General features: G+C 46.4%; 9 protein-coding genes across 9 annotated transcripts; 1 reads left to right on the forward strand and 8 right to left on the reverse strand.

The window, feature by feature from the left end:
* Positions 1-2,306: 2,306 nt before the first annotated feature.
* Positions 2,307-3,172, reverse strand: K441DRAFT_100773 (uncharacterized protein). The gene has a single exon (XM_067639902.1). It carries the CDS (start codon positions 2,964-2,966, stop codon positions 2,400-2,402), a length of 567 nt encoding a protein of 188 aa, XP_067509884.1. The 5' UTR covers positions 2,967-3,172; the 3' UTR covers positions 2,307-2,399.
* Positions 3,173-4,000: 828 nt separating this feature from the next.
* K441DRAFT_672947 (uncharacterized protein) lies at positions 4,001-4,777 on the forward strand (the record flags this gene model as incomplete). Its single annotated transcript, XM_067650603.1, has 2 exons — positions 4,001-4,432; positions 4,499-4,777. 2 exons carry the CDS (start codon positions 4,001-4,003, stop codon positions 4,775-4,777), a joined length of 711 nt encoding a protein of 236 aa, XP_067509885.1.
* A 250-nt stretch (positions 4,778-5,027) lies between these two features.
* On the reverse strand, positions 5,028-6,778 carry K441DRAFT_702334 (thiolase; the record flags this gene model as incomplete). The annotated part of the gene is made up of 4 exons (XM_067653397.1): positions 5,028-5,958; positions 6,021-6,382; positions 6,591-6,688; positions 6,748-6,778. The coding sequence occupies 4 exons, from the start codon at positions 6,776-6,778 to the stop codon at positions 5,160-5,162; spliced, it is 1,290 nt and encodes a 429-aa protein (XP_067509886.1). The 3' UTR covers positions 5,028-5,159.
* Positions 6,779-7,027: 249 nt separating this feature from the next.
* On the reverse strand, positions 7,028-8,730 carry K441DRAFT_651305 (uncharacterized protein). The gene is made up of 3 exons (XM_067647163.1): positions 8,510-8,730; positions 8,168-8,339; positions 7,028-8,109 (listed from the first exon to the last, which is right to left on the reverse strand). Exons 1-3 carry the CDS (start codon positions 8,518-8,520, stop codon positions 7,486-7,488), a joined length of 807 nt encoding a protein of 268 aa, XP_067509887.1. The 5' UTR covers positions 8,521-8,730; the 3' UTR covers positions 7,028-7,485.
* On the reverse strand, positions 8,480-9,167 carry K441DRAFT_100830 (uncharacterized protein). The gene has a single exon (XM_067639903.1). It carries the CDS (start codon positions 9,075-9,077, stop codon positions 8,589-8,591), a length of 489 nt encoding a protein of 162 aa, XP_067509888.1. The 5' UTR covers positions 9,078-9,167; the 3' UTR covers positions 8,480-8,588.
* A 91-nt stretch (positions 9,168-9,258) lies between these two features.
* On the reverse strand, positions 9,259-11,900 carry K441DRAFT_535128 (uncharacterized protein; the record flags this gene model as incomplete). Its single annotated transcript, XM_067642355.1, has 4 exons — positions 9,259-10,089; positions 10,148-10,497; positions 10,553-11,803; positions 11,861-11,900. 4 exons carry the CDS (start codon positions 11,898-11,900, stop codon positions 9,259-9,261), a joined length of 2,472 nt encoding a protein of 823 aa, XP_067509889.1.
* Positions 11,901-13,339: 1,439 nt separating this feature from the next.
* Positions 13,340-14,706, reverse strand: K441DRAFT_600923 (uncharacterized protein; the record flags this gene model as incomplete). Its single annotated transcript, XM_067645214.1, has 3 exons — positions 13,340-14,282; positions 14,386-14,481; positions 14,539-14,706. The coding sequence occupies 3 exons, from the start codon at positions 14,704-14,706 to the stop codon at positions 13,656-13,658; spliced, it is 891 nt and encodes a 296-aa protein (XP_067509890.1). The 3' UTR covers positions 13,340-13,655.
* Positions 14,707-14,855: 149 nt separating this feature from the next.
* On the reverse strand, positions 14,856-16,872 carry K441DRAFT_100878 (uncharacterized protein). Its single transcript, XM_067639904.1, has one exon. The coding sequence runs from the start codon at positions 16,687-16,689 to the stop codon at positions 15,088-15,090; it is 1,602 nt and encodes a 533-aa protein (XP_067509891.1). The 5' UTR covers positions 16,690-16,872; the 3' UTR covers positions 14,856-15,087.
* Positions 16,873-17,895: 1,023 nt separating this feature from the next.
* K441DRAFT_600928 (3-keto-steroid reductase) lies at positions 17,896-19,687 on the reverse strand. The gene is made up of 2 exons (XM_067645215.1): positions 19,622-19,687; positions 17,896-19,568 (listed from the first exon to the last, which is right to left on the reverse strand). Exons 1-2 carry the CDS (start codon positions 19,681-19,683, stop codon positions 18,269-18,271), a joined length of 1,362 nt encoding a protein of 453 aa, XP_067509892.1. The 5' UTR covers positions 19,684-19,687; the 3' UTR covers positions 17,896-18,268.
* Positions 19,688-26,037: the final 6,350 nt, after the last annotated feature.

Here is a 26,037-nt window from a genome sequence, read left to right on the forward strand (position 1 = left end):
CTTAATACCTTATAAGAAGCTAATATAATAAGAAGCTTAGGCTTTCGCATATAGGACCTAGGACGCAGTTAAATAGGTAAGAGATAACCTAGTAAAGGCCTAAGAGCGGTAGATAAGGCAAGCTAATAGGTACCGTTATAAACTAGACTTTAGAGTAGGTAATTAAGTATATGTTATTAGGAAGGGCTAGGCTACTAACTAATTAAGTATTAAGCTAGATAGATAGCTTGTAGGGCCCTATAAGATTCTAGGCATAAAAGGACACTCGTATATTATTAACCTACCCCTAAATATAAAGATATTAAACGTCTTTTATGCTAATCGACTATAAAAGGACCTAGATAACCCCCTACCGGGCTAAAATAGTAAGCTAAAGAAGCTAATCCTAATTAATAGCGAGCCGAAGTATAAGATTAATAAGATCCTTACTAGTAAAACCTACTACGGAAGGCTATAGTATAAGGTTAACTAGGTAGGTTATAACCTAGACAATACCTAGTATCCCTTACGCCGTTGAGGCGCAATATAAATGTGGCCCGTGCGCGAACAACAAAAAATCAAAATGTCTCTACTATGGAATCTACATAGCTTCCTGCCATAACTATATCACTGTAATGGGTTGTAAACGTACTTCCAATGATGCAGATCTTATGCAGCCTAATTAATATATTATTTCGAAGAACAGGTGGGCTAAAATCCCACTGCTAGAGCCTGGTCGCCACCAGATTTTTTGAAGTTCCTTTTGCCAAGACCTTGATTGAATGCACGGGTTCTAATTGGCCTGTTAGTTATTGCGCCTATATCAACGGCGTAAGGGATAACGCGGACGGCTTTATTGGCGCCCCCTATAAGATTAAGGCGTTTTACGACAAGAGACCCTACGATGCCGGACCGCCTATACGGCTGTTGTAATGGCTAGAGGTGTATTATAAGGACGTAGATCTAGAGCCCTTGGAGGAAGATAATAAAGTAGAGAAGGATGGAAGGGCAAGACGGATAAGGAGAGCCTGACTATAAGGATTAAGGGCGATCCTCCTGGCTTAAAGGGGGGTGATGTGACGGTTCGTCTACATAGCTACTATTAAGGCGTCGTTGGTTACGGATCAACGTTGCCCTAACGTCGCCCTAACAACCGAATATATACATAGTCGTCTACCGCGCCCCTTTCTTTAAGCCCTTACCTTAGTCTATTTATAATATAGCTTCTAGAGCCCTCAACGCCTTACCCTATTGATTTGTAGATTTGCTAGCCGTGACAGAGCTAGGGATTTTATTTTATATATCCTAAATAATGCCCTATAAATAAAAGCTCAACTATATTACGCGCTAGATGCTTACCGCTTATAAATAGAATCCTATAGCTTAGAGAGGGTAACGTTAATAGCGGTATAATCGAGATTAGGCAGAAAGAGCAGTAGGCAGTTAACGTTAAAATTCAAGGTAATGCAGCAGTACTACAAGAGTTTTACACCTTGAAGTGCTTATGCGAGGAGACTATTACTTACCTAGATCTATTGATTAAACTCTTATATAATAATTAATAAACCTAAGCCCCGGCGCTTGCAAGTGAGCTAACATAGAATGCGACCCGTACTACCCCACTGGTCGAACGGCCTTACTAGCGATATACTATAAACTAGATATTATAAACTAGTTCAACAGCGGATGTTCAATTATGCCTTTTAAGCGAACATATAGCCCTCATCATTGCTTTCGTGTCTTCATATTGGTCTCCACGCTCTCCGGAACTCCGTATCCAAAGCACTAGCCCAGAGAGCTCGCCTAAACTTAGCTAACTCGGCTCGTTTAGTGTTGTACACTCTCCTAGCTTCGTTTAGCAGTGTTTAATCGAGCCGTTTTCCTTCCTGATGCAAGCTGCCGCTTATAGAGAGTGATCTTGGCCTTCTGCTGACGGAGGATGCCGATGTGTCCCTTCACCCCGCTTTTACCTGATCCTGAGAATGTCCGCATTTGGGGCAGGAAAATTGCCGGTGGCTTGGGGGAATGTTTCTTTGCTGCCATCTGGCGCGCGGGATCTGTGGTTGGGACTTCCTCTGAGATGGCGTTGGTGCTGGTTGAGTTATTAAGTTGGTTAACCAGAGTCTTCCCGCCCACATCTTTTCCCGCAGGCTCGTCTTCATCTTCCATTTCGCCCTTTGAAGTCTCACCATCAGCTGAAATGTCAAACTCCATCGTACTATTCTCTGTATCATTGTCTACCGAGTCAGGTCCAGTCTCCACCAATTGCTTCTCTTTGAGCTGCTTCAAAACGATGTCGCCTCCCCAGTTGTGAATGGAAGGCTCTTCACAAATTTTGGCCCCCCTACCTTCATTGAATGCAACCCTGCATGCGAAGTCTATCGCCCGTATTTTCTCTGCCGCGAAGTCAGTCACTTTGACTACCAGTCTTCGTCCATGGATAGATCTTTGATCGGAACGATCTGATCATTCTCGTCCTCTGTCTCGGCGTTCTGAGGGTTTTCAGTGGTGGCTGCTTGAACCCGATTCATCTTAGAGGCAGTGGTGAACATAACTCGTTGCTGAGCGGAAGGCCGTTCGACCGCCATGCTTTCAGGCTCGTCATCTTCACGACGAAATTGCTCATCGTTGGTCTCAAAGACGTTACGTTCGATGCGTTTTGCGATCAGCTTGCTCTCTTTATCGGTATTATCAATTTGACTTTCCTCAGGCTGTACATCTTGGATCCGCCCCACCTCTACTGCAGCTATGGTTTCGACGTCTTGGTTGTGGATACGCATCTCCTTCACGCTACGATCCCTATCCCCATTACAACCGTCGCTACTGGCGGACCGACCGGAAGATCTACCGTTTAGGTTGTATTCCGCTCTATCTTCCTCTATCGCGGCTTGATGGATGGGTTCGTTGGCCGAGTCGACAAACATGCCCTGCAATAACTCATAATCTTCATCTTCGTGCAAGTTAACAGCCACCGTCATCCTAACCATCCTCTTCTCTCGGTACTCTATGGCGTTAGGATGGTCTCCAGTCTTGATAAGTTCAGTGGAAAGCTTAGCATGCCTTGATGGTTTCGCTCGTTCTATTACCCGAATTAGGAATCCTCTGCCGGATTTGTACTGCACTCACAGGAAGCTGGCTAGCTTGGTAAGCGACTTGCAAATATCTGAGTATTCGTCCTCCTCGCAACCATAGAAAATCTCTTCTTTCTGCTGCAGATTCTGAATCAACGAAGAATACAATTGTATAACATGATAGTACGCATCGAACTTATTGGGGATTGAATCCTGGCTCAAGCTGTTCAGCTTTACTTCTTGAATAATTTGTGGTATTAAATCATCCGTTCTGATAGTCAGGCCGTTAGAGTTCGGTTCCCAAACGACCTCGTCGCGGAAGATTGCTCATGGCTCGAGAAATGCTTCGCGTTCAAGAAGGCACGATATTAGGTCTGCTTCGCTGTCGAGGTGAAGGGCATCGAGTACCTCCTGGAGTGGTTTGCTGACCTTGGGTTGGGCCTCTCTGGATGCTCGTGCCGTAAGTTGACGCCTCTCCGCAACTACAGCAAGCCTCGTTGAATAGGTGCGTGGTGGATTCACCGGCATGGTGGTTGAATGGTCAGTACCTCTATACATATGCCACTGAATATATCCTGGAGGTTGTAAATCGGATGAGAGGGTGAAGATAAAAGAGAGGCTATAGAAAAGGAGAGCATATCTGCTTCTTGCCTGTGGCGTTTTTGTTATGCTTAATTTCATTCACTTCCACGCACCCTGTCAGCCTGCAAGAAAAATTTGAACTGATACCATGGCCAAATTCAAAAGCATTCGTGTGGCCTGTTCCATTCCTTCTATAAGCTCTTCCTCCTCAGGCATCTCGACATTCATTGGCCACCCTTTCCGCCTCCCTTTTGGTTCAAAGACTCAATATTTGTGTGTATCATTTCTGTGCTTAGTTCGTAATCACAACCAATTCCAACATCCTTCCGACTGCTCACATATCTTGGTGACAAATTCCTGCAACCACCATGGACAACACATCTAACTCTAGGCCAAGCGCCTCAGGTCGCTCACACCTTTCCGCAGTGGATACAGTGCTCCGCTATATCACCGATAAAGCCACGAGCAAGCTCAATGGCCACCTTCTCACTATCTTTAACTCCTCCCTTCCGAGCCCTCCGAATCCCCCAAGCAGTCCTCAAAAAACTATGGAAGCTTCTGCGGACAACACTGTAGTAGAGACCCCGTGTATCGAATTTGGCGCCATTACTGCACACGACATGGCCTACGACAAATACGTTGCCTCACGCGGCTACCGTGCAAAAGGCCAAGGCGTCGGCGGAAATCTCTCTCGCACACGGTTCGAGCAGCTCAAGGCGGCCGTTGTCCCATTCGATGTCAAGCGCTTCAAGCAGCTAGTGAACTCGATGGAGGCAGCCATAGTCGACTTCGGAGGTGATGTAAGACTTCCGCAAAAACCTCAAGCAGCGTCTGCTGAGCACTGCTAATCACCGAGTTAAATGTAGGCTCCTGACACCAAGGCGACCGAAGTGAAGAAGCTCTCGTGCAGAGCCGTGCTTCGTATGCTGCTGACCCAGCAGAAGACGATCAATGAGCGCCATGACGCCCTGGAGAAGTACGTGAAAGCATCCATACTGGAGCAGACGAAGATAATTGAGGAGAGGTATGTAGAGAAGTTGGCAATGATGGAGAAGAAACACGAAGAGAAAATAGAAGAGTTGTGGATGGCGCTGAAGGAGAAGACTGGTGAGAGCACTGTGGAGGACCTCGTGGAGATGTACTGATCCTCGTGTTTCTGCTTCAACGATACACTTATCTTCAACTGAGTGACCTGTCGAAAATTTGGTGGTTCTTGGTGACTCGGGGGTATTGTTCACAAAATGAAGTAGAAGAAGGGTGGCGATATCGTGAGTTGCGATTGTTGGAGGTATTTTTGAGGTTCTATAGGTAGAAACCTTGACTCTGGACCATCAATACATCAACGAGCAAAAAGCACAGGACAGACTTAATAAAACCTATTAGTCTGCAAGGAATGACCACATTTGATATCGAGAGTGAGAATGAAACAGGCCTGTCTAGATCAACCGATGCATTCCTATTTTATCCAGATCTATGAATACACTTAGACCAAAAGAATTATATTACATATGCTGAAAAATGCATCATCTACTCAGCGACCCAAACGGCTGCCATACCCATTCCTGTTCCAATACACATACTGGTAACACCGATCCTTTGCTTCGTCCTCCTCAGCTCAGTCAACAGCGTGCTCACTTGCCTTGCACCCGTGCAGCCAAGAGGATGCCCGAAAGCAATCGCGCCACCCTTAGGGTTCACCTTCTTCATATCCAAGCCCAACTCGTTGATGCAAAAGAGGCACTGGCTCGCAAACGCCTCGTTAATCTCATAGATATCAACGTCGTTCTTATCCAAGCCCGTCTTCTTCAGCACCACAGGGATAGCGGCTGCTGGGCCGACGCCCATGAGGAGAGGCGGCACGCCGACGACGGATGCCTGGACAAACTTTCCGAGGATGGGCTGGCTGAGGCGCAGAGCCGTGGAGCGCTTCATGAGGAGCACGGCTGCCGCACCGTCGGAGATCTGGGACGCATTGCCAGCGTGGATGCTGCCGTCCTTTGCGAACGCAGGCCGGATCTTGCCGAGGCTCTCGGCAGTGATGCCTTCGCGGACGCCGTCGTCGCGCGAGACGGTGATTGTCTTCTCCTCGTCCGTCTTGGGGTCCGTGTATTTTACGGTTAGCGGGACGATCTCCTCGTCGAAGAGGCCCTTCTTTTGGGCTTCAACGGCTTTCTGGAAGGACTGTGCGGCGAAGCTGTCTTGGTCTGCGCGGGCGATCTTCTTGTTCTTGGCCATTTTTTCGGAGAGCACGCCCATGGGGACTTTGCAGTTCTTGGCTTCGGTGTGGGAGTCGAGGAGCTCGGAGAATTCGGTGACGGCTTGAGGGCTGTTTCTGTTAGTGCCGGTTGCAGTATTGCATGTTGCTAATGGACAATGCTGCAATCTTACCCATACTGAGTACTCATGCTCTCCACACCGGCACCAACCCCAATCTCAATCATGCCAGACTTTATCGCGTTGGCCACGTCGACGCATGCTTGTAAGCCGCTCGAACACTGCCTGTTCAAACTCTTTACTGCGGATGTGACGGGGAATCCTGCTGCAAGCGCTGCGGCACGGAATTCTGTGGCACCACCACCAGGTGCTAGCACCGTGCCAACGGCAATGTCTTCAACGAGAGATGGATCGATGCCGGAGCGGGAGATGAGGGACTTAAAGGCGCCGTGGAGGAGGTCGGCAGCGGCTGTGTCTTTGAAACCACCTTTACCACCTTTGGTGATGGCGGTGCGGAGAGCGCAGGTTACGACAACCTGGAAGAGAAGTAGGGTTAGCAGGCGCAAGAATAATGAGGAAATACACAGTAACCATGAGATTTATATTGAGAGGGTACGAATGACTCGAAAGTCACAGCAAGAAGTATAATATCCTTGCCACCGGGGTCCAAGTCTACACTTTGGCGCTGAAGTACTTCAAAGCTTCGGACCCAGTCTTTAAGGGAAAAAGGAGAGCCAATCATACATCATCAGGATGTTTCTCCAAAAGAGCCTCTTTCCCCCTTGAAATATCGACCTCAGAGGCCTTTAGGTGATCGCTGACTTGCGAAAGTCGTTCCTGAGCTATGACGAAGAGATCAGCTACGCCGATTGTTCTCTAAGCCACGCAACCCTCTACATACCTTGCAAGCCCCTACCAGTCTGATTTGCCATATTGAAAGAGTTGTAAAATAGAAAAATGAGGTGTCAGATGGGTGTAGAGACTCAATTGGCAGGGTGGGCGGCAGTTCTTATGATTCGAATGTTCCACCAAAATACCGAGGCATCTTCCACTTGCGGTTAGTCAAGCGAATAGAGCTAGGTCATCTTCACATGCAATGCATTAGCTACATCAATCATGTGCAGAAGATAGCCTTCCCACCTTCAACGCCATGAAGGGAAACTCCGTTTAAGGTTTTGGAGGCGTCCATACAGGCGTGCAGAATGTGGGGTATGGAAAAGCAAGCCCATATGCAGAAATCGCCAGTTAGAATTTATATTGGAAAACCAGCTGTTGACATATCCAAGAGGGCATTCTTGCACCTCTAGGCCGTCATCTCTGTTGATGCTGACCCATATGTTCTCCATGGTATTGATATCTCTCAAGGTGGGAACAGTGCTGAACACAAATCACAATCCATGTAGAAAAAATACGTGGAGAGGGGTATGTAACCTAGGAAGCTTCCATACCCATACCTTCTTTCTAAAGCCATAAAGTGCCTCCTTTGATATCATCCAAGCGTTTCGCCCATACGATCCTATATCTCTTAAGAAGGCATCTTCCTAGGGTGAATAGATATACCGATTCCATAAAACGCCTCGCTTTCCATCCCTCGGGTTCAAATAAAACGCTCACACTGGCACCTTAAAATGCCATAACCTCATCCACCATCCTCTTCTGCATTCCGCAGTCTTCTTTCCAGCTCGTCTACGATACTATCCCGCTGTACTTCTTCGTATCCTGGCGGAGGTTCTGCCGGCGGACTGAAAGTCTCTTCTTGGGGACTTGGTTGTGGCGAGGGTTGTCTAGCTGATTGCGGTGAAACTCCTATCCCACTATCTCGTGGTGCCGGAGGGGTCGCTAAAGGCGCTGCAGGTCCAGGCTGCGGATTCTGTCCAGATTCCTCATACGCTGGCAGTTCATCTAAGTGCACAGTATCGAGGTTTACACCGGCCAACGCTCCCGCACCTCGCCCTCCTCCGCTTTCTGACCCGTCGCCCGTTATGTATCCGCTTTCTCTAGCTACTTCGACTGCTTGTTGTAAGCGTTCCTTTAGTCTCTCATAGTTAGTGTGAAAGTCGAAGGCGCCACCCTCTTTGAAGGTGATTTTAAGTTCAAGCGCGGCGTGTTGTGGAGGTATTCCACCCCCAGAAACCGGTTGCACGATTGATGTCCATACATTTGGGCCGAACCAAGGCGCAGTTACATGGGTATCATGCAAGTTGAGTATTGGAGCGGCGAAGGAGTGTAGTTCGGGAGTGGGTGAGGCAGGGAGATATATTAGCTACAAAGTTCTATTGTCAGTTTTGAAATGTTATCGAGTCTAGCTTGGCAAAGCTTACTCGTCGGTTTGTGAGGTGCACGCAGCCTGCGCTGCTTTGTATTATGTATAGCTCCTTCCCAGGGTATTTATTAAGACTCTGTAGTGAGAGAGTGGTCCGTGGAGGCGATGTGTAGAGAGTCTTTTCTCCAGGTAGAGGGGTAAACCCTCCACTCTCCGAGAGCATAACCCAGCTGGTTTTGGACAAACGGATACGTTTTAGCATGGTGACTGCAGATAACAGAAATATCAAGTCAAAAAGATACGAGGTCAGAAGCCATTAGATCCAGGGGATGAATCAGTGAGCTTAGAGAGCTCCTCGCGGGGTAACGGTGATCATGAGCCTTGAGGGAAATATACTTACTTTATGGACATGGCTGAAGGGTTTTGCGGTAACTTCTTCCTGTTCCGAACAGTCGATAGCCTCTGCGAGACCGGACTTTTTACCTCTGTGTGAGAATGAAATGTGCTCGCAGGTAAGGCTGCAGTAACCAAAGCCTGTTGGTGACGCGACGAAGCAGCACCACGCTGTCACAAAAGGCAGTCATATATCGGCCCGCAAGCCGACAGCGAATCAGAGGGTAGGCAGCGGCTAAACCGCAGGGCATGGAAAGATGCGACAGTTGAGATTTGGGTGCTCCGAGTAGCTGAAAATGGCGAGTAGCTGGGCCTTCCTTACTGCTTCCGCTGCTTGAGGTCCAAGCTAAAGACGGTAAAGCAAAAAATTCAACGGCAGCCAAGGAGCCCAAGAACCGTGCGTTTGTATATCCAGAGGAAGACGTGCATCTTCTAGAAATCCCGTGCTTGGTCTTCTCTAACAAATACATCGGAAACAACGCACTTCCGGCCGTAACCCCTGCAGACAAAACATTTTCCAAGGGCAGAGGCACTGGGGCTGAGCCATGAAAGACATCGTAACTAAAAAAGTACATCTCTGTTCATTAAGCGAATTATGAATAAAGCATTACTGCAAAAAATAACACAATTTCCTGTGTCCCTTGTGTACCAGCTCATCGGAGCAGATCCTTGGAAATACTAATACTAAGCGTCAGAGTACAAAAGCACAAAAGTACAGCATAACCACCAATACCCAACACTACTTGCCAATAGCCCTTACGTCTTCTTCCAGATAGGACTAACTCTCGCCAATACTTGGTTCTGGATTGGATGTGAAATGAAAGAGCCCGAGAGTCCCACAAACCTCCAGACGGCTCCATCCCCTTGATCTGGCGGCTCCAGCGGTTCATGTATCAGTCCTTCTGGCTCATTGCCTTCCCATGACTGGAACGTAAACACATCATTAGTGGACCCACTCAATTTGTCTTGGAAAACCATCTTAGCAATGCGTTTCTGGCCTGGTATATAAGAAATGACAACTCTGGTAATGTCAAGGCCGGAAATGTCGAATGTGCTCCAGTTCGCTGACTTGTGTCGTTCTCCCCACCGGACCTGACCTGCTATGCGCGTACAACCGTTTTCCTGCTTGTCGTCTTCATCATCCCGCTCAAAACCGAAACCTAAGGCTCCAATAGCACGATCCGATTTCTTGAAGAATTCGTTGGTCATTGGATAGCGGTGGTGCCCATAGCGGTGGAATACTATCCGTCGTAGAGGGTTTTGGACTTCTTTGCCAAGTGGCTCACTCCAATCTAGAGTGCAGAAGTGCTTGTAATTGCTGCCCAGATTTTCATGTAACTCGGGATCTACTACATCGCCAACCATGTCATGCCGATACCAAAGATTTCCGTCACGCACGTGGCTTTCCGTCATCAGGTATGCACCATCAGTAGACAAGTTAACGCCCATATCGTCGTGGACCGGAACCGGCAACCTTGCTTTCAAAACCTCCGGATAAGCGTAGTTGGGACGCTTCATGCGCGTCGTCCTCGTCTTACCCAGGTATTCGGCATAGGCGAGGTGGGGATGATCGACCAGTCTAGAGGCCTAAGAGGTTAAAATCATTAGTAAATAGTAGGAAGTATGATTCGGAATTCCGCGCTACCTCTTCAGTAATCAATGTCATAGCCTCGCGGCAAAGCAGGCGTGCCTCTCTTAATTCCATCGGATCTGGTGGAATAGCGTCGCGGCAATTGTTGATTTTGTCGAGATCCCAGTCTTCTACCACTTCTGGCAGATCTTCAAGGCTGAATGTGTAACCTCGATTTATGTCAGATTGTAATTCTTCGGTCCCATCTAACAGCGGAGATTTGCTGCTGATTGGACTGTGCGAGATGGCATTCTGTGTTATATGGTTCGGTATTATAGTTTTTATAGCGACTCTTGGGGCTTTCCTTTCTCCTTCCTTATTCCTTCGCGATGGCCTTAGCTTGTACATGAGAGGATTCTGTAGCACTTCGTTGGAATATCAGCCACTCTGTATTGGAGTTGGTGCAGATTTGATACTTACTCTCTCCTATATCCTTCCACAGCTTCTTATATATCATAAGCGCGTCGAACAGATCCGCGGTGTACAGCGCACAGGGTACATAATTCAAGATGATCTTAGGCTCTTCCCACTTCCTTCGTTTGATCGCTTCGAGTTCTGCCTCGTCTTTCTTCTCTTCTGCACTCACAGTATCTGCTTGCTGTTTTTTCTTAAATTTCTCCTCCAACTCATCGAGTCTCTTCCATTTCCACTCTTGAAAGCTTCTAAGAGACGTATATCTGGTTAAGATAGCCATCGTCCTTGCCGACGACCTGGCAACCATAGACGGGAACGCACTTGCAACAGCAGCGACGCTCTCCGGCGTCCATTGGATGCCAGGTTTCTTGATGTTGCCACCGCCGATCCAGTTGACTGAAATAGTGATTTCCGTGTGTTTTAGTGCTTCACGGTGTTCCTTGTTTAAGGATTCACTGGCTCCGACTGAAACAGGAGACGGACCTACAGCAAGTTGGATGTCGATAGCCTGTTTCACGGCCTTAAACTTTGACTTGTCATGTACTTTGACGGAAATCACTGCATTGAACTGGCCGCCCTCTACGAATCCTGAAATAAAGCTATCTCCGTAGACTTCGGTAAATCTTTCCAATGGAAGCTTATCAATCTCATTGAATTTCATGTCGTCGCTCGAAGCTCTAGCATCATTGTTGACTATGACACTCACGACATAGTTAAGGTCGCTGTCGAGGACCTTGGTCTCGTTGACGAAGGAGGCATTGCCATTTCCGTGAATTGTTCCGTACTTGATAGACATGGCCGTTGAAATGTTGAGTGCGTCCATGATATCGCTAACATTATCTATTGCGCGTGTTGAGTACGTCACGCTTTGACTGGTGTTTGGTACCGGCCCTGCGGGTATGATGAATGCTGAATTCGTGTTTGGCTCGAGCATGAGGGTGCTATGAGAGTCCTCGTTGGTCACTGAAGATGTAGGTCTCGTAGTTTGACTAGCGCTTTCGCCCGTTGTGGGCTGGATTACTCCGTTCGCGGCTGCATCTAGACTCTGCCTGGTCGCTGGCGCATCACTATTTGTGGTAGTCGTAGGGGAGGGCGCTAGTGGTAATGCAGCGGCGTCTGAGCTTGCTGTAGCTTTGGTAAGATCTTCATCTTCTTTCTTGCCTGGTACAGTTGTTTTAGGTGGGTTTGTAGATTTAGGTCGGACCTCTACAGCACTTTCGATTCGAATTTCTTGTGTGTAAGTGTTGAAGCCTTGCCCTGTTTACCGTGCATTATCAGCATGGGGCGTCTCTGTTGCGGATAAACCATTCCTACCAAGGCGCATAGCATTCGTGTATGGTGCCGTGAAAGACATCACGAGTTAGCAGAGGTAGTGACCAACCAATGTACGGTTATGGGCAGTGCCTGGGACGCGAAAATGAATAACAAGGAGTTTGGAAAAATGAAGCGTAAGGCTGAGTGAATGCAATCCTAGTGTTTGGTTCTCTACCTATAAAGGCTCTAGTATATATATACCCCAGCGGGTGATGTGGCGCGGTCAAGTAGACTCCTAGACATGCTACTTCAGCACCCTCAACAAGCGCCCATCAGCACAATTCCACCAGCTCTTGCATCCATTTACCGTCTAACGATCCAAAGGACTGGATACAGCTCACCACCTCTGCTGCCAAGCGGCCTGAGCGACCACTATATCTAAAACTATCCCAGAAGAGCGGCTGATCGTCTCAGCTCGGCCCGGAAGATACTAAAAGGGAGAACGTCACACAAGAAAAGCGCAGGCCAAGGAAGGGCTGAGCAAAGCTTGTGACCTCTCTTCCGGTCAAATAATGTACGGTGTGAGGCCGTTTTACCTGGGTTGTTCCGCTGCGGCGCAACTACAGCAGCGCGATCATGGCATTTAACTGCTCGAAAGATGAGAGCTAAGATAAGCCAAGAAACATGTGTAGAAAACGAAGGAAAAGCGTATGGGCTATGGAAGTCTAGAGCAGCCTCCCCGGCATGGCATTCAGCATGATAGTAGCGTCGCAAAAAGTTTCCTCGTCTTGAGACAAAGGATTGGGCAGAATTCATTGGAAACGGAAATGAAAGCCGACAATCATCATTCCTAGCACGAGGTGGATGGGGGCTATGACCGCTGATCGAGTGAGAGCAAATGATAATGGTCGGTCAAAGAGTACGCGGAAGGCCCGTGGGAACTTGGTAGAACTAGATGAAGAGGGCAGTTTGGTACCTAAAGAGTAAATAGGCGCCCTGAAAGGATCGGGAGGATTATTGGTCACTTGCAAGGCTGAGCCAATCTGACTTCAAGGCCTCAAAGGATTTTTAGGAAGCAACGTCTTAAATTGAAAGTATCTCTGGACCGTGAATTGTCGTCAGATGGATTTGAGAATGTACCGTTGCAGAAAAAGAACATTCGCGACCAAGTTTCGTGGCGTTCTCGCCCCAAAAGGTTTGTCAAAGCTCACCCACCAATGACTATGGAAGGATTACGCATCGCCAGATATCTGGAGACCGCGACCTCAGCTTCAGCCCGTATCGTTTGAAGTTTTCACTACCTTTGATAGTGATGGCAGTGTACTCATTGAGTATACCCGGTGCCATCCTAATAGTATACCAAGGCGCAGATTAGTATTGCCTTTTGAATTTTAGCGTCCCTTGGGTCACTCTCTTGAGTATTACTGGACATGTGATTTCCATTCAAACTGATTGCGGCCCTAGGACTGAAAACAAAGACTGGGTTGGAAAATACACATCATTTAGTTCTAACAGAACCCTAGAAAATAGTTCAACCATACCCACAACTTCTAGCCCCAAAAACAAGATAGCTTCAGCTAAGCAGTTTCAGCAACGCATCTGCACCAGTGGTACCCCAGAAATGAATTAAGATCTAGAACTGGCGCGCTATAGAGTTAAATATGGCTAAATACCAAAGGCTGCTTCGTTTAATCGGTGTATTAAATCTCTTTTGTATTGATATGGCGCTGCTAGCGCATTCCTCATTCGACGGTCAAGGTCTCTAACCACCACAATGCTCACCGAAACACCAGGATCTAAGTAATAATACACTAACCTCAACCCTCAAACTCCATTATTCCCTGCCTACCCTAACTTAACCGCCGGTCCCACTCCCCCCACCAACGCCTCGAAACTGTTCCGCAATCAGCATCCCAAGCGTTCTCCTCCTCGGCGCCCCTTGGCCCTGCGCTGCCAGCATCCCCGTCGCCTGTCCCGCGCCCGCCTCCCTCTCGCCTTCCAGCCTTCTCCTCAGGCCCTCGAACCCCTCGAACCCCTCGCGGGCGCTATGGTCGCGCTTCTCGCCCACCAGCCAGCCTGGCACGCGCCACTGGCTCGCATAGGGCAGGAGGTCGCGACGGTACGCGGTTCCGACAGCCCAGCCGACGAGCGCGGCGAGCGCGGAGCCGGGTAGCTGGCTTAGCGCTAGCTGGCATGGTATAACGTAGCTGAGGCTCTTTGAGGTGAGGAAGATGCCTGTTTGCATGATCGAAGCCGAGCTGCTGGAGGACGACCCGCTTGTGGAGGAGGGCGCAGTTGCGGCGACCTTGTATTTGTAAATATGCGGGATAGCGGCATGATATTGGACTAGTAAGGCGAATAGCATAGCTGTTGGGCCAGCGGGAAGGTGGTTGAGGCGGTTGAAGGTAAGAGGGCGGAGGACCAAGGTTAGGAGAAGAGGTGGGAGAAGAGTCGTGTATGGAAGAGTAGAGACGAGGAAGGACTAGAGTTGCGTCCAATATGAGTTAGCTTAAGAACCCTAGCTTTTAGTCGTAGAGATATATAAACATAGAAAGGAGTCGAGGTAGAGGACAGTTGCGACATACAGCGAATTTCCGACTCCCCCAGAGTCTCTCAATCACCCTCAAGTGATAAAATGCCATTGCGGCGAATAGCACTTCTGTGGAGTTTGTATAGCATACCTATTTGGGTTATTAGATCTTGTTCCCCATCCCATTCCATACCAATACTCAACTTACTTGCCACGTCAACAATCTCCAAAACTGTCCATAAACCCACAGATGCGGGACAACCTCAATGTGAACATAGTATTTTGTATCCGTCAGACTTGTGAGTAGCGCGCTAGTAACAACCCAGAAGACCAGAAATCTGGACACCCGTGCGTTGGTGAAGCCTGAAGTGAGCATGTTGGTGGGGCGGTCATTGTTTTGCGAGTGAGAAAGGATACAGGGGAAGAGGTGCGATTCGCGGAGGTGAGGCCGGAAACACATTTTTTGAAGTCACGTGCACCTTTCACTTCAAGGAGCAGGTATTTAAAATTGTGTAAAACACAATTACCTTTAGCTAATATAAGTGGATAACCGAGCCTTGTTCGGCTTTCAATCAGTGCTGTTCGAATATCGAGCTTGTTATACAAAAAGCCTCCCGAAAAAATAGCGCATAATGTCCACCAGACGATCCCAAAAAGACCACAGGGAACTATTACACAAAAGCCAAACCAAAAGCGCCGGTCTCTAGGAATGCTATAGCCCAACTCCTTTTTCCAGTACCAGAACGCCAAAGCTTCGCTACCTTCGCTTCCCAAAACTCCTAGTTCTCGCTGCGAACTCCTCAACATCCTCATTGGCATTGAACATGAAGTCTCGGCCCCCCGTGCCGTAATCCCTATTACCAGGTGAGGGCCATTGCTGGTACCCTTTCCACCAACCGGGAGGCCTCTCCGGCTCGGTCGTCGAGTACTCTGTTTCAAGGCTGGCCGTCGAGGACGGCGCACGATTGTTGTACGTCGGTGCAGGCCGGGTGAAGAACTTGTTGCTTGTCCGTGGCGGAGGGCTGCAAGCGTCTTCAGAATGTCCGGGAGTCTTGTCTTTAGATGATCGACTGGAGCCTTCGCGTGATTCCGGAAGCTGGGGGGACTTGATGGTTGCGCTGTTTTTATAGAGGTCTCTCAGCCCTAGGCCTGGATCTGGGATAGGTGTCGCTGGTCTTGACTCAGTGGGAGGATCCAACTTAAGCCTAAGATCCGCAGAGCCAAATACAGGAATTTGAAACCGCCCGCTGATTCTTGGGCTGGATCTCAACGTGGGACTTTGAGTGGGTAAGGGTGGCACAACCTCCGGCTTCGAATCTTCTGTCACGGAAACAAGAGACATGCGCTTGCGCAGTTCGTTAACCGAGCCAGAACCATGAGATGTCGTCCTTATAAGTGTCCGAGCTCTTGCCGAGTACGGTCCCACTGGTTTTGAATTTGGCTGGGGTTTCGTTGCCGGGACTTGAGGGGAAGACGGCTGGCTGTAGTAATCGGAGTCTCTCTGACCGGTTGAGGGCCTGGATTCCGGAATACTCCATAGATCTGATGCACGTTTCCTCGGCGAGTCCGCTTCAGTCTCTGTGCTGTAGTAGTCAGACCCGCCATTACCACCGATTGCTGCCTTACAGTTGGCTACTCGGTCTTTCAAGGTAACATTTTCAATTTCCAACCGATATATCATATCAGCTGCTTCCTCGAGTCCTGCATCCCGTTTCTCCATCTCCATGACCAGTTCTTCATTGATCGAGAGTAGTTCTGCGTACTCCTCGTGTTTGGCTGCAAGATCCTCCTCTAAGCCCTGCGTTTTTAAGTGCAGCTTGTCGTTCTCTTCTCGTAGTTCCTCATTTTCGTCCTCTACCCCTTCAAAAGCTTTTATCTTCTCCAACGCCTCTTCTAATTCTTTCTGGATCTTTGCATTGTGCTGCTCCAACAAACATATGCGTAACCCAAGATCAAAGTTGCTCTTCTCAATCTGGTCCTTTTTCGAGTCCATTTCCTTCAGTGTAAACTTGCGGGTTGGTGTGGGGCGCTGCTCCTTGACTTCGCTTGCGCGGCGGTAGCGACGTTTGGAGGTATCATTTCCCGAAGCATCCTCCTCTTCAGCATTGGCAGCCCACTCGTCTCCAGGGTGTTCAATAGGAGTCGCAGGTTGGCTTAATGGGTTGACTGGAGAAGGATTCTTTGCCTTCCTGCTGTTCAGAGCTTCTCGGAGATATTCAGACTTAGGCTCGATTGATGTATCTCGTGATATCGGCATGGATCGTTGCGTACTCGATGTCGATGAAGCCTGAGACGCTTTTGGTGTCCTTCGCGAGATCAGATCCTTTGACGGAGACGCCTTCGAGATTTTCCGATCCATGTTTAACGGTTATATGTAATAATGGCTAGGAAAGAGTGAAAAATTCCGTTGAAATAATGCTGCGTGAATGGCGGGATGTTTATAGGTGTCAGTCAACAGAAAACAACGACTTCACGAAGCCTTTGTTCTTTGCTAAGCCACGATGCAAATTATCCCTCCAAACTGTAGTTCCGATGCGTCCTCACAATGCAGCCAAACAGAGCGCGCGCCGGTATACGTGTTCCAATCGCAAAGCCGCACAGTACGGCGTCGTGTACGTGTCGCAGAATCAGATGTCGCAGACATGGAGCGCTGGCGGGGTGAAGTAGATGGAATGCTATCACAACCAAGCGGAGATTTAACTTAAACGCTGGATGCCCCAAGCTGTCTATGCGGTGCTGTCGTCGTCGGAAAACACACGGCTGTAGAGGGGAGGAAAGTCGCTTGGGAGAGGTTCAGGCTTTGGATCCATTTTACGGATAGATTTTGCGGACGTAACGACAGGGAGCGAAGGATTACGGCGAGTGGAAAAAATATGGTGAGCGAAGAATTGGCGGTCGGAAGAAGCAAAGTCAACGACAGCTAACAATACTCTCGACGGTACGCTGTGACAGCGAGGTAAGAATACCACTAGACCATCTCTTGAGTGAACGATACTGATATCTTTCGTCCGCTGGGGTGGCAGCAGAGCGCGGGCGAGAAGCAGGAGGAGGCGTGAGCAAGGAGGACGACGAGGTCTGAAATCGGGCACACTCTGTGCCACACAAAAAGTGCTCGGCACGGGCTGCGGGCCGGCTTTAGCTGCACAACGGCGAGCGGCCCCAGGCCCAGCCTCCCTTTTCCTTTCGATTGAGCGAGGGACCCGACAAGCGGGGGCATCGCCTCCTACTGGCTAGTCCGCGTGGGGATCCGTTTAGCATGCCCAGAATCACAATTGTCGGGATTCATGCAGCAATCACTTTGCCCAAGCTCCATCACACCAACAGAAGCCACTGACACAAGTGCCCTCTCCCATCGGCTTTGGACGGTGTTGGCAGTGTGATAAGGAAAGCCTGCGACTAAGGCCTGTGTGTTTTCTTATCCTCGTCCGGGGATCGAGGGAAGACTGGCATTGTGATGGGTGTTTGAAGTTGTTTCCGTTATCATCAATATCTTACCCTCCATCACACATCGTCACTAATTGGCGCGGTAAAGGCATTCCTATGGATAGGATACAAGGTATTGAGACGTCAGCCTGCGGAATATTTCCATTTCACATATACGTGACGCGGCTTCCTGGAAGTCTACGAATGTCTAGGTATGAAACAAAGACTTTGAAACGCCAAAGAGTGCTAAATAGATACCGTCGCAAAGACACTGTTCACTCTTCGCCCTCTAGCGTCTCATCCTACAACTCTAGCCTCCCGTGCCGTGCGCGATGTCACCTCTAGTTTGCACTGGCATTTCGTTTCTAAACGTCAACCTGGTCTGCGAAAAGTCATGTATCGAGGAAAGAATCAAAATTGCCAGGACCCAGGATATTACCGTTATTTCCATCCCACACATCGGCAGCGAGCAACCCAGCAACGCACAACTATTCCGTCCGTAAATTACAAATAACTCAGTTCATCTCCTCACCAACCCCAACGGCAGCGAGTCTACCCTCCCACTCCCTGCGCAGTTGTTCCATCTCTTCCCAACACTCCTTCCCTAGCTCCTCAAACTGCTGCCTGTCTCGCTCCGTCAGGTTCTTCGCATGCCTCCACCTCCCTTTCTTTCTAATCCTTTCACCCACAACCCCGCCCCAACCCCACCCTTCAACTTCGGTCCGCTCCACCCGTTCTTTGCCCCACCAATCAGTCGCACTGCCCCACTTGGCCTTGCCTTCTCTCTCTTCCATGGCGTCCAATGTGCTCTGCTGCGCTAGCGCCACCCATGCCGGCGCACATGCGCCGTTTGATGCTGTGACTCCGTGCCATTGACTGCCCAGCCATCGTGCAATGTAAAAGGCGGCCGTCATCAAGAGGGCCAGAAAGTAATGGAGAGGCATGATCCCAGTAGAGCAAATGCCAGGATGTGTAAGATATATCTTGGGCCTCCTTGCACTCGTTTTGGTTGTATTGGTGCTTGGGTTGTTCTTAGCAGCCCTTTGTGGTCCATCGTTGGTGAGGTACTGAGTAACTAGCGGCGTTGTAGATAGTAGGTCTGCCGTCAACGCCAGTATATCCGTCAAGCGTTTCGAGGCCTCGTATGGCATAGATGAAGCCAGACCCTGGAAGTCTTCAAGCGAAAAAGCACTCGCATACGCCTCAAGACTCGACAGCCAAATCACGCGACCAACTGTTCCCTCATCGGCCTTATGCGCTGATAGCAAAGGGGCCAAGTAGTGACAGAGAAGGTAGTGCCCGAAAACGTTTGCACAGAATACCTCACCGACCGGTGGTTCCTCAGTCCTCCCTGCATTGCCATCTGCTGGTATTTGGGGCTTTGTGAGCCACCCAACTCCAGATATCTTGTATGTTGGGTAGGTTACTGCATTAACCCAATCCGTGAAGAGGTTGTAAAACGCGTTAGGCCAATTCAAGCCTTCCCAACCTCCAATCCCAGCATTGAGGATCGCTGCGTTGAGTTTTGGTGTTGAAAAAAGCAGTCGCTTAGCAAGTCTCTGCACTGACAAAATTGAGGTCAAGTCCAGTATTTCCTGTCGAAATTGTACGCGCCGGTGCAACAACATGCTGACACCGGGGAAAGATTTCTCTGCCTTACGACAGGCATTCTGTAGGTGCTTCTGAAGTCTGGCAACCGCGTCGTCGCCTTTCCGTATATCGCGTGTTGTAACAATTAGGACGAGGGTTTGGGACTGGGGACGGGTGTGGAGGAATTCATCAATGAGGCGGCAGCATATTGCGAAGCCTAGACCGCTTGAATAAAAGTGTCAATTGGTGGGACGACAATATCGAGAGTTTGCGCATACCTGTTGGCTCCAGTCACAAGTGCATAGAAGCCGTCTTCGGGCTGTGGTGTTGTGTTTGACATGGTGTTGTGCTGGTTGTGGGCAAAGGGGAAAAGGGGAATCGGGACACGACCTCATTTGATAGAAACCTCGCAAAGCTCCATTGTTCTATCAATGCGACTTGAAATCATTTCTTTCTTATCTCTAGCTAACTAAAAACATTCCTTCTACCTCTTTTCTCCCGATCTTCTCCTGGTAGAGAGATTAAGGACCCGTTCGGTTCACCTAGCGTAATCGCCACTCAAACGAGACAGACCCCCTGATCGCGCACGGACTCTCACCAAAATATCGATTAATTTACACACCAAATCTACCCTAATCTATGCAAATATGTTGAAATTCTTTGGTAGCTGTTTTTAAAACCTTTCCTTGTAAAGGTTTTAATACCTTAAAATATAGCACCCCCTGTCTTTGCCCTGGCTAATTCCCGCTCTTTTTAAGCCGCTTCTTAACGTAACGAGGTATTAATCCAGCCGCAACCTACTACGGTCCGCCCTATCGCAGAGCAGCTAAATTGTAGTCCTATTACTATAGTCCGCCATATTACGGAGCAGCTAGATATTAGTCCTATAAACGTTACCTACGACTTCTACGCGGCCCTATATTAGATTAATAAACATATTAGTACATTACAGCCTAGCAATTTACGCTTTAAAGCCTACTATAAGCACGGTAATATAAACCTCCCTCTATTCTAGCCTCCGCCAAAATATCTACGCGACCTTTTAAAGTCCTGTAGTACTTCTACTAAACAATTTAGGAAGTAACTCCGCGTATATAATATAGCTTATCTTAAAGGCTAGTACTAATTGGCGTTGTAAGAACCTCCTAATAAGCGATAAGGTAGCCGTTATTATACTAAACAAGTATAGTAATGCTAGCTTCTGCGATATTATACTTACGGAGTGTTATACGCCTAATAAGCAGCCGCGATACTGCCGTATTAACTTAACGCATGCCGTATATATGCCGCTCCACTATATACTGCTCTTCCGTCAGGAAAAAATTTACCAGCATTTTTGCAGCATTTGGCAGCATTTGGCGGCCAAATGCGCATTCCGCGCACTACAACGTGTAGCGTATAGTATCGACTAAGGTGCGGCATACTGCCGTATTTAACAATGCGGTGCAGCATACTGCCGCATACTGCCGTATTTAATAATGCGGTGCAGTATACTGCTATATTTAATAATGCGGTGCAGCTAATTACGCATTTTACACTTAATACGTAATTAATATATAATACCCTCCTCGCGCATTCTATATATAATGCCCTTCTCGCACATTCTATATATAATGCCCTTCTCGTATATTCTGTATATAATGCCCTCCTTACGCATTCTATATATCTTACTTACTTTAAGCAAAAAGAATTACTCTTCCTATATAGTTAGTGCAAAATAAATGTAAGGACGCGGAGAGACTTCGGGGAAGATTTGAAGGAACGATATAAATTCTATCTAAATCTAAGGGTATATAGCTCTCGCTAAGAACAAGACGTTNCGTAAAGAAGAGAANGGAATAACNAGAGAATNATATAATTAAATAGTTAGGGGCTTGGTGGTTGATGCATGCGTATATACGCAAGCGGTCTTTAACGGACTTTGGTAGAAGTTAATTAAGCTAGCAGAATTTGGTTAAAGCGTCGGAATTTATCTATTAAGTATTTTACCGAGATATTCCTACTATAACTGGGCTAGTCCTGTTATAGTACCCCCCCTTTTAGCCAAAGGTCTAAATAATTTAATTTTAGTTAAGACTTATAACTTATCGCGTGTTATATTTTCGCGTCAGGTAGTAGTATAGGGTTTTACCGGTTTTAATCGTTAAGTAAGCTAATTAGGATTTTCCATGCCCGGTATAGAAAATTACTATTAGCTTAGTTAAGGCGGTAAGCCAAACTAATATCTTTGTAGTAGGTCTTGGTAAGGCAAATCTAACTAATTAAATAACTTTAACAGCCGGTTAAAGTTCCTTAATATCTTATATGTTACGTAATTATATTATAAACGTTATAATATATTTTAAGTTCTTTTTAATTTTAAGCTTTCTGCTATTGTGTTTTATATATTTATATTAGGTGGTAGTTATTTGCCTTTATATTATATCTATCTAGCTAAAGCAGGCCGTAAAGGATAGTTTTTATAGAATTCTTTTACTAGGGAAGGCGTGTCGGTCTTAATCTGGTTATAGGTTTCCTAAGTTTATATTTTATATCCTTTTTACTTAATAAGAAGTTTAAATTATTTAGATTATGTTTTCTATTATATATTATTAATTAAGTTAATAAAGTAAGAACTGTTACTATTATTAATAATTATAGGAGGTAGCGGTAGCACTTTATAAGTTATAGGTTTACTTTTTAAGGGTTATAGCAAGTTTATATAAAACGTTAGATGTATTTTTTATCTTAGTTGGTAGTTTAAGCTTATAAGCGTATAGGCTTAGTTTCTTCTTAATTTGGTATAGACCTATAAACTTCTAGTCTAGTTTCTTTAAGGGTTGTTAAGTCTTTAGGTTTTATATATTTAGGTAAACTATATTACCTTTCTTAAAGTCCTACGCGAGAGCTCGTTTTTTGTTTATATGCTATTCCTATACTATTTAAGCGTACGCTAATTTACTTTATAATAGTTCTATTAACTGCTTTATTTAATTAGCGAAGTTATACGCGTTAATTAGTTAAATCCTCTTAACCGTAGGTCCTATTATATTAATTTTAGGTTATAGTTTAAATCCAAGTTAAGGGTCTTATCTGTAGGTTGTGTAAAACAGCATTATACCTATTAATTTATTCCTCGTATTATTTATAGTAAACTTAGTTAAAGGTAGCTACTTTTCCCAGTTATCTTGCAAGCAGGAGCAGTATATTTATAGGTATTGTTCTATAATCGCGTTCGCAATTTTAGTTTAACTGTCTATCTCTAGATAAAATATAGTTAAGAGTTATATTCGTATACTTAATTATTTATATAGGGCTTACTAGAAGTCTAAAACAAACTAGCTTCTATGGTTAGATATTATTAAATTAGGAAGTCCGTATAGCTTAAAGACATGTTTAATAAAACATTCGGCTACTAATATTATATTAATTAAGTCTATAGGTGTATAATTACAGCACCTGTCGTACCAACCGCGTGCTTACGCGTTCGGTACGCCGAGTACGCGTTTACGCGTTTGGTGCACTAACCACCCGCTTACGCGTCTGGTGCACTTCTGAAGCACTGACTAATTAGGGGGGAGGCGCATTAGTATATAGACTACGTAGTCTGCTTTATACAATCGATAGTCACCACTATCCCAAAGAGCATATAATACTATACGTATTTCGTGCCCCGGGATACGACTTACTTATGCTATTAAGTTAGTACAAACACTGATTAGTAAGCGCGTACAGATTAGTAATCACTTAATACCTCCCCCCGAGCGATATATACGACAGCAACTACCCGTTTAGACTCCTAGTACGACCTGCTGGAAGGTTAGAAGTTAGGGATTACGGACTTATCTCCAACTCTATATACTTATTTAAGTCTTAGTACGGTTTACTGGAAGTATAATAGACGCGAATACAGACCTGTACAGAACCCCCTACCCTTAAACCTTAAACCCCTATCCCTACTACACCCTCTTTTTAGACCCCTTACGGAGACCCCCTACCCCTTTGTGAACTACTATGGACCTGTTAAGACCCCTTACGGATACCCTTACCCTTCTACAAACCGCTACGGATATTAACCGCCTTTACGGACCACTATAAGACCTCTTCCACCTACTGCGTACTACACTATACTATACAGTATGGCAGACCTAAGGAAGCAAGTCGATAAAGGCCAGGAAAAGTAGAGGCAGGGAGCCGACCTTACGTCTATACCTGACGTTAACAACTACATTAAATTTAAAGTTCTTGAATATGAATATTTTAAGCTTATAAACGTTGACCTATAAGAGTAATACTAGGAAGACTTTGCGGGCTTTACGGAAGCTATCTTTAAAGCATATAACCCTACTACCATCTATAACCTACGGATCCTCTTACGTAACTAAGGTGTATAGGTTAAAAGGAATATACGAGTTACTGTTATATAGTCCTTATATAATATAATATACGAGAAGAACCAAACGGAATAAACTAAAGAGGAAATCCTAGACCAGTTTTAAGAAACTAAGGAACTCTTTACTTCTTCTAAACTTAATATAATCGCTAGCCTTATACCTAACCCACTTAACTAAATTTATTCTATAAACCTAAGCAGTTTTAGAATTAATCTTATGGGCTAAAGTATACCTAGTACTTAAGTTACGGACCGTAATACCCCTGTAAACCAAAATACGGACCAAATTACCCCCGTTATTTAAGTCACAGATCTATAAGCTATATATCCGCAAACTATAAATCCACAAGTTATAGATCCGTAACCTACCTAACTAAAAACCTACGGTAAGGAGCTAGCTAACCTGGCTAAGCTCTATACCGACAAATCTAAGTATAGCGGCGAAAACGATAACTTTAACTTTAAACTAACTATCTTTACGGACCTCTGCCAGAAGGATGATATTCCTAAATAAGAGTTTAGCCAAGCCTACTCTACTATGCTGCGCGGCCTAGCACTCGACTACTATTATACCAACCTTAAGAGCAACCCCCTTAGTGTTCCTTTTAATAAGCTATGCGAAGCTATATATAACTACTTTGAAGGACCGGAATATAAGCGTGATATCCTTACCTAATGGAATGCGACCAAGCTACGGACCGTAATGGACAAGAACACTGAAAAATCGACTATAGAGTGCCTGCAAATCCTTATTAAAGACCTCCGCCACCTATAGCACGGTCTTAATATTAAGCTTTAAACGGACGACTTCCTGTATAATAAACTTATTACGGCCTACTAGGAAGTAGAGCCCTGTAAGTACGCCTACTATAAGCCTGCAGATACCTTAGCTGGCCTTATTAATAATTTACGCTCCTCTATTATAATATACGAAGTCTTAAACCCACTAGGCAGCACTTAAGCCTTTATTATAGATATTTAATATCCGTAAATAGACTTAGACGTCTACTTTACGGACCGCCGCTACCGCTAGTAGCACCTGTACCGACTAAGTCCTACCCGTAACCCCCGTAGCAACCCCTATAGATAAACCAGCTAGAAGTGCTTTATATGCGGTAAGGAAAGATATTAGTCTATAAGGCATACCTGGGAAGAATGTAACAAGTTTAGGAAGAGACTTAATAGCCGTATTAACCAGTTTATTTTGGAATACGAAGGAGAGGAAGTAGAAGAGCCCCCTAATAAGTTAATAGAAGCCCTTATAATTGACTTTAACTTAGACGCTTAGGAATAAGAGACCTTAGAGATATTCCTAACTACTTTTAGACCTTTTACGGACAGCTAAGCCTTTAATATTACGACCGTATTAGCCGACCGTTCCTTTATATACTTAGTTGTGCCCGAAAACTATTCTGTAAGCACCCCTATTATAGACATTATAAATTATAAGTAGGACCTATTTGCATATATTACTACAGAACGCTATACCCCTAAAGAATTCTACGGCGTTATAATTGATATAGGTGCCTTTAAGAAGTCTACTGTAGGTTACGGACAATACCTTATATATAGGACTACTGTTACGGCTCGTATAAATGCCTCTGAACCGAAGCTTGTAGAATGCTGTATTACGAAGATACTAAGCTAAGGAGTAGAAGAAGGTTGAGGAGAGAATACGTTTATATACAAGAGCTAAGTCTCTAAGCGAGCCCCTGACTAGGCCCCCTGTCTAGGTTGCATGTAACATCGTAGGGGCGGTACCCCAGCACCGTCACATCACCCCCCCCTTCCAAAAAAGCCTGCCCTTAGGCTTTATCCCCTCGTAGAAGAGAAAGAAGAGAAAAAAAATCTAGCTTTTGGCGCTTAATCGCGATGCTAGTTGACATAGGACTTACAGCAGTCCTGCAGCTCCTGCTGCTGCGAGGAGTATATCGCTATACCTTGTTATACTTAGGGCAGGCAGCCGTCCTGCAGCTCCTGCTGCTGCGGGAGGTATATCGCTAGGAGCCCTCCGTTGGTAGTCGTTCCTCCTCCTAGAACCCTCTAGAACTCCAGTACCTCTTAGCTCTCTACCCCCTCCTTTAATATGGCGCGCCCCGAGCCATAAAAAAAAGAAAACCCCCCTACTCCCCCTCTTATAAAAAGGCAGGCGAAAATAAGGGTGGGAGAGTTAGGGAAACGTAGCTCGTATGCATATCGGCACAAGATCTTATCTATTTCCGCAGGCGTATTAGCGCAGTAACTTATCTAGTTCTAGCAGTACGATGCTAGCAACGAGGTGTATTCTAAGGAGCAGAGCTACCTTATATACAGTTGCTACTA

Source organism: Cenococcum geophilum, assembly GCF_001692895.1.
Source record: "Cenococcum geophilum 1.58 unplaced genomic scaffold K441scaffold_2, whole genome shotgun sequence".
In the NCBI taxonomy this organism is placed as follows: domain Eukaryota; kingdom Fungi; phylum Ascomycota; class Dothideomycetes; order Gloniales; family Gloniaceae; genus Cenococcum; species Cenococcum geophilum.

Excerpts from the sequence above, each read along its gene's own strand:
- K441DRAFT_100878 (XM_067639904.1), bottom strand. The coding sequence starts at position 16,689 with ATGGATCGGAAAATCTCGAAGGCGTCTCCGTCAAAGGATCTGATCTCG.
- K441DRAFT_600928 (XM_067645215.1), bottom strand. The coding sequence starts at position 19,683 with ATGTCAAACACAACACCACAGCCCGAAGACGGCTTCTATGCACTTGTG. Across the intron at positions 19,569-19,621 it reads CTTGTGACTGGAGCCAACAG|CGGTCTAGGCTTCGCAATAT; the intron begins GTATGCGCAAAC and ends CTTTTATTCAAG.
- K441DRAFT_100773 (XM_067639902.1), bottom strand. The coding sequence starts at position 2,966 with ATGGTTAGGATGACGGTGGCTGTTAACTTGCACGAAGATGAAGATTAT.
- K441DRAFT_100830 (XM_067639903.1), bottom strand. The coding sequence starts at position 9,077 with ATGTACTTTTTTAGTTACGATGTCTTTCATGGCTCAGCCCCAGTGCCT.
- K441DRAFT_651305 (XM_067647163.1), bottom strand. Across the intron at positions 8,110-8,167 it reads TGCACCTCACAAACCGACGA|CTAATATATCTCCCTGCCTC; the intron begins GTAAGCTTTGCC and ends AGAACTTTGTAG.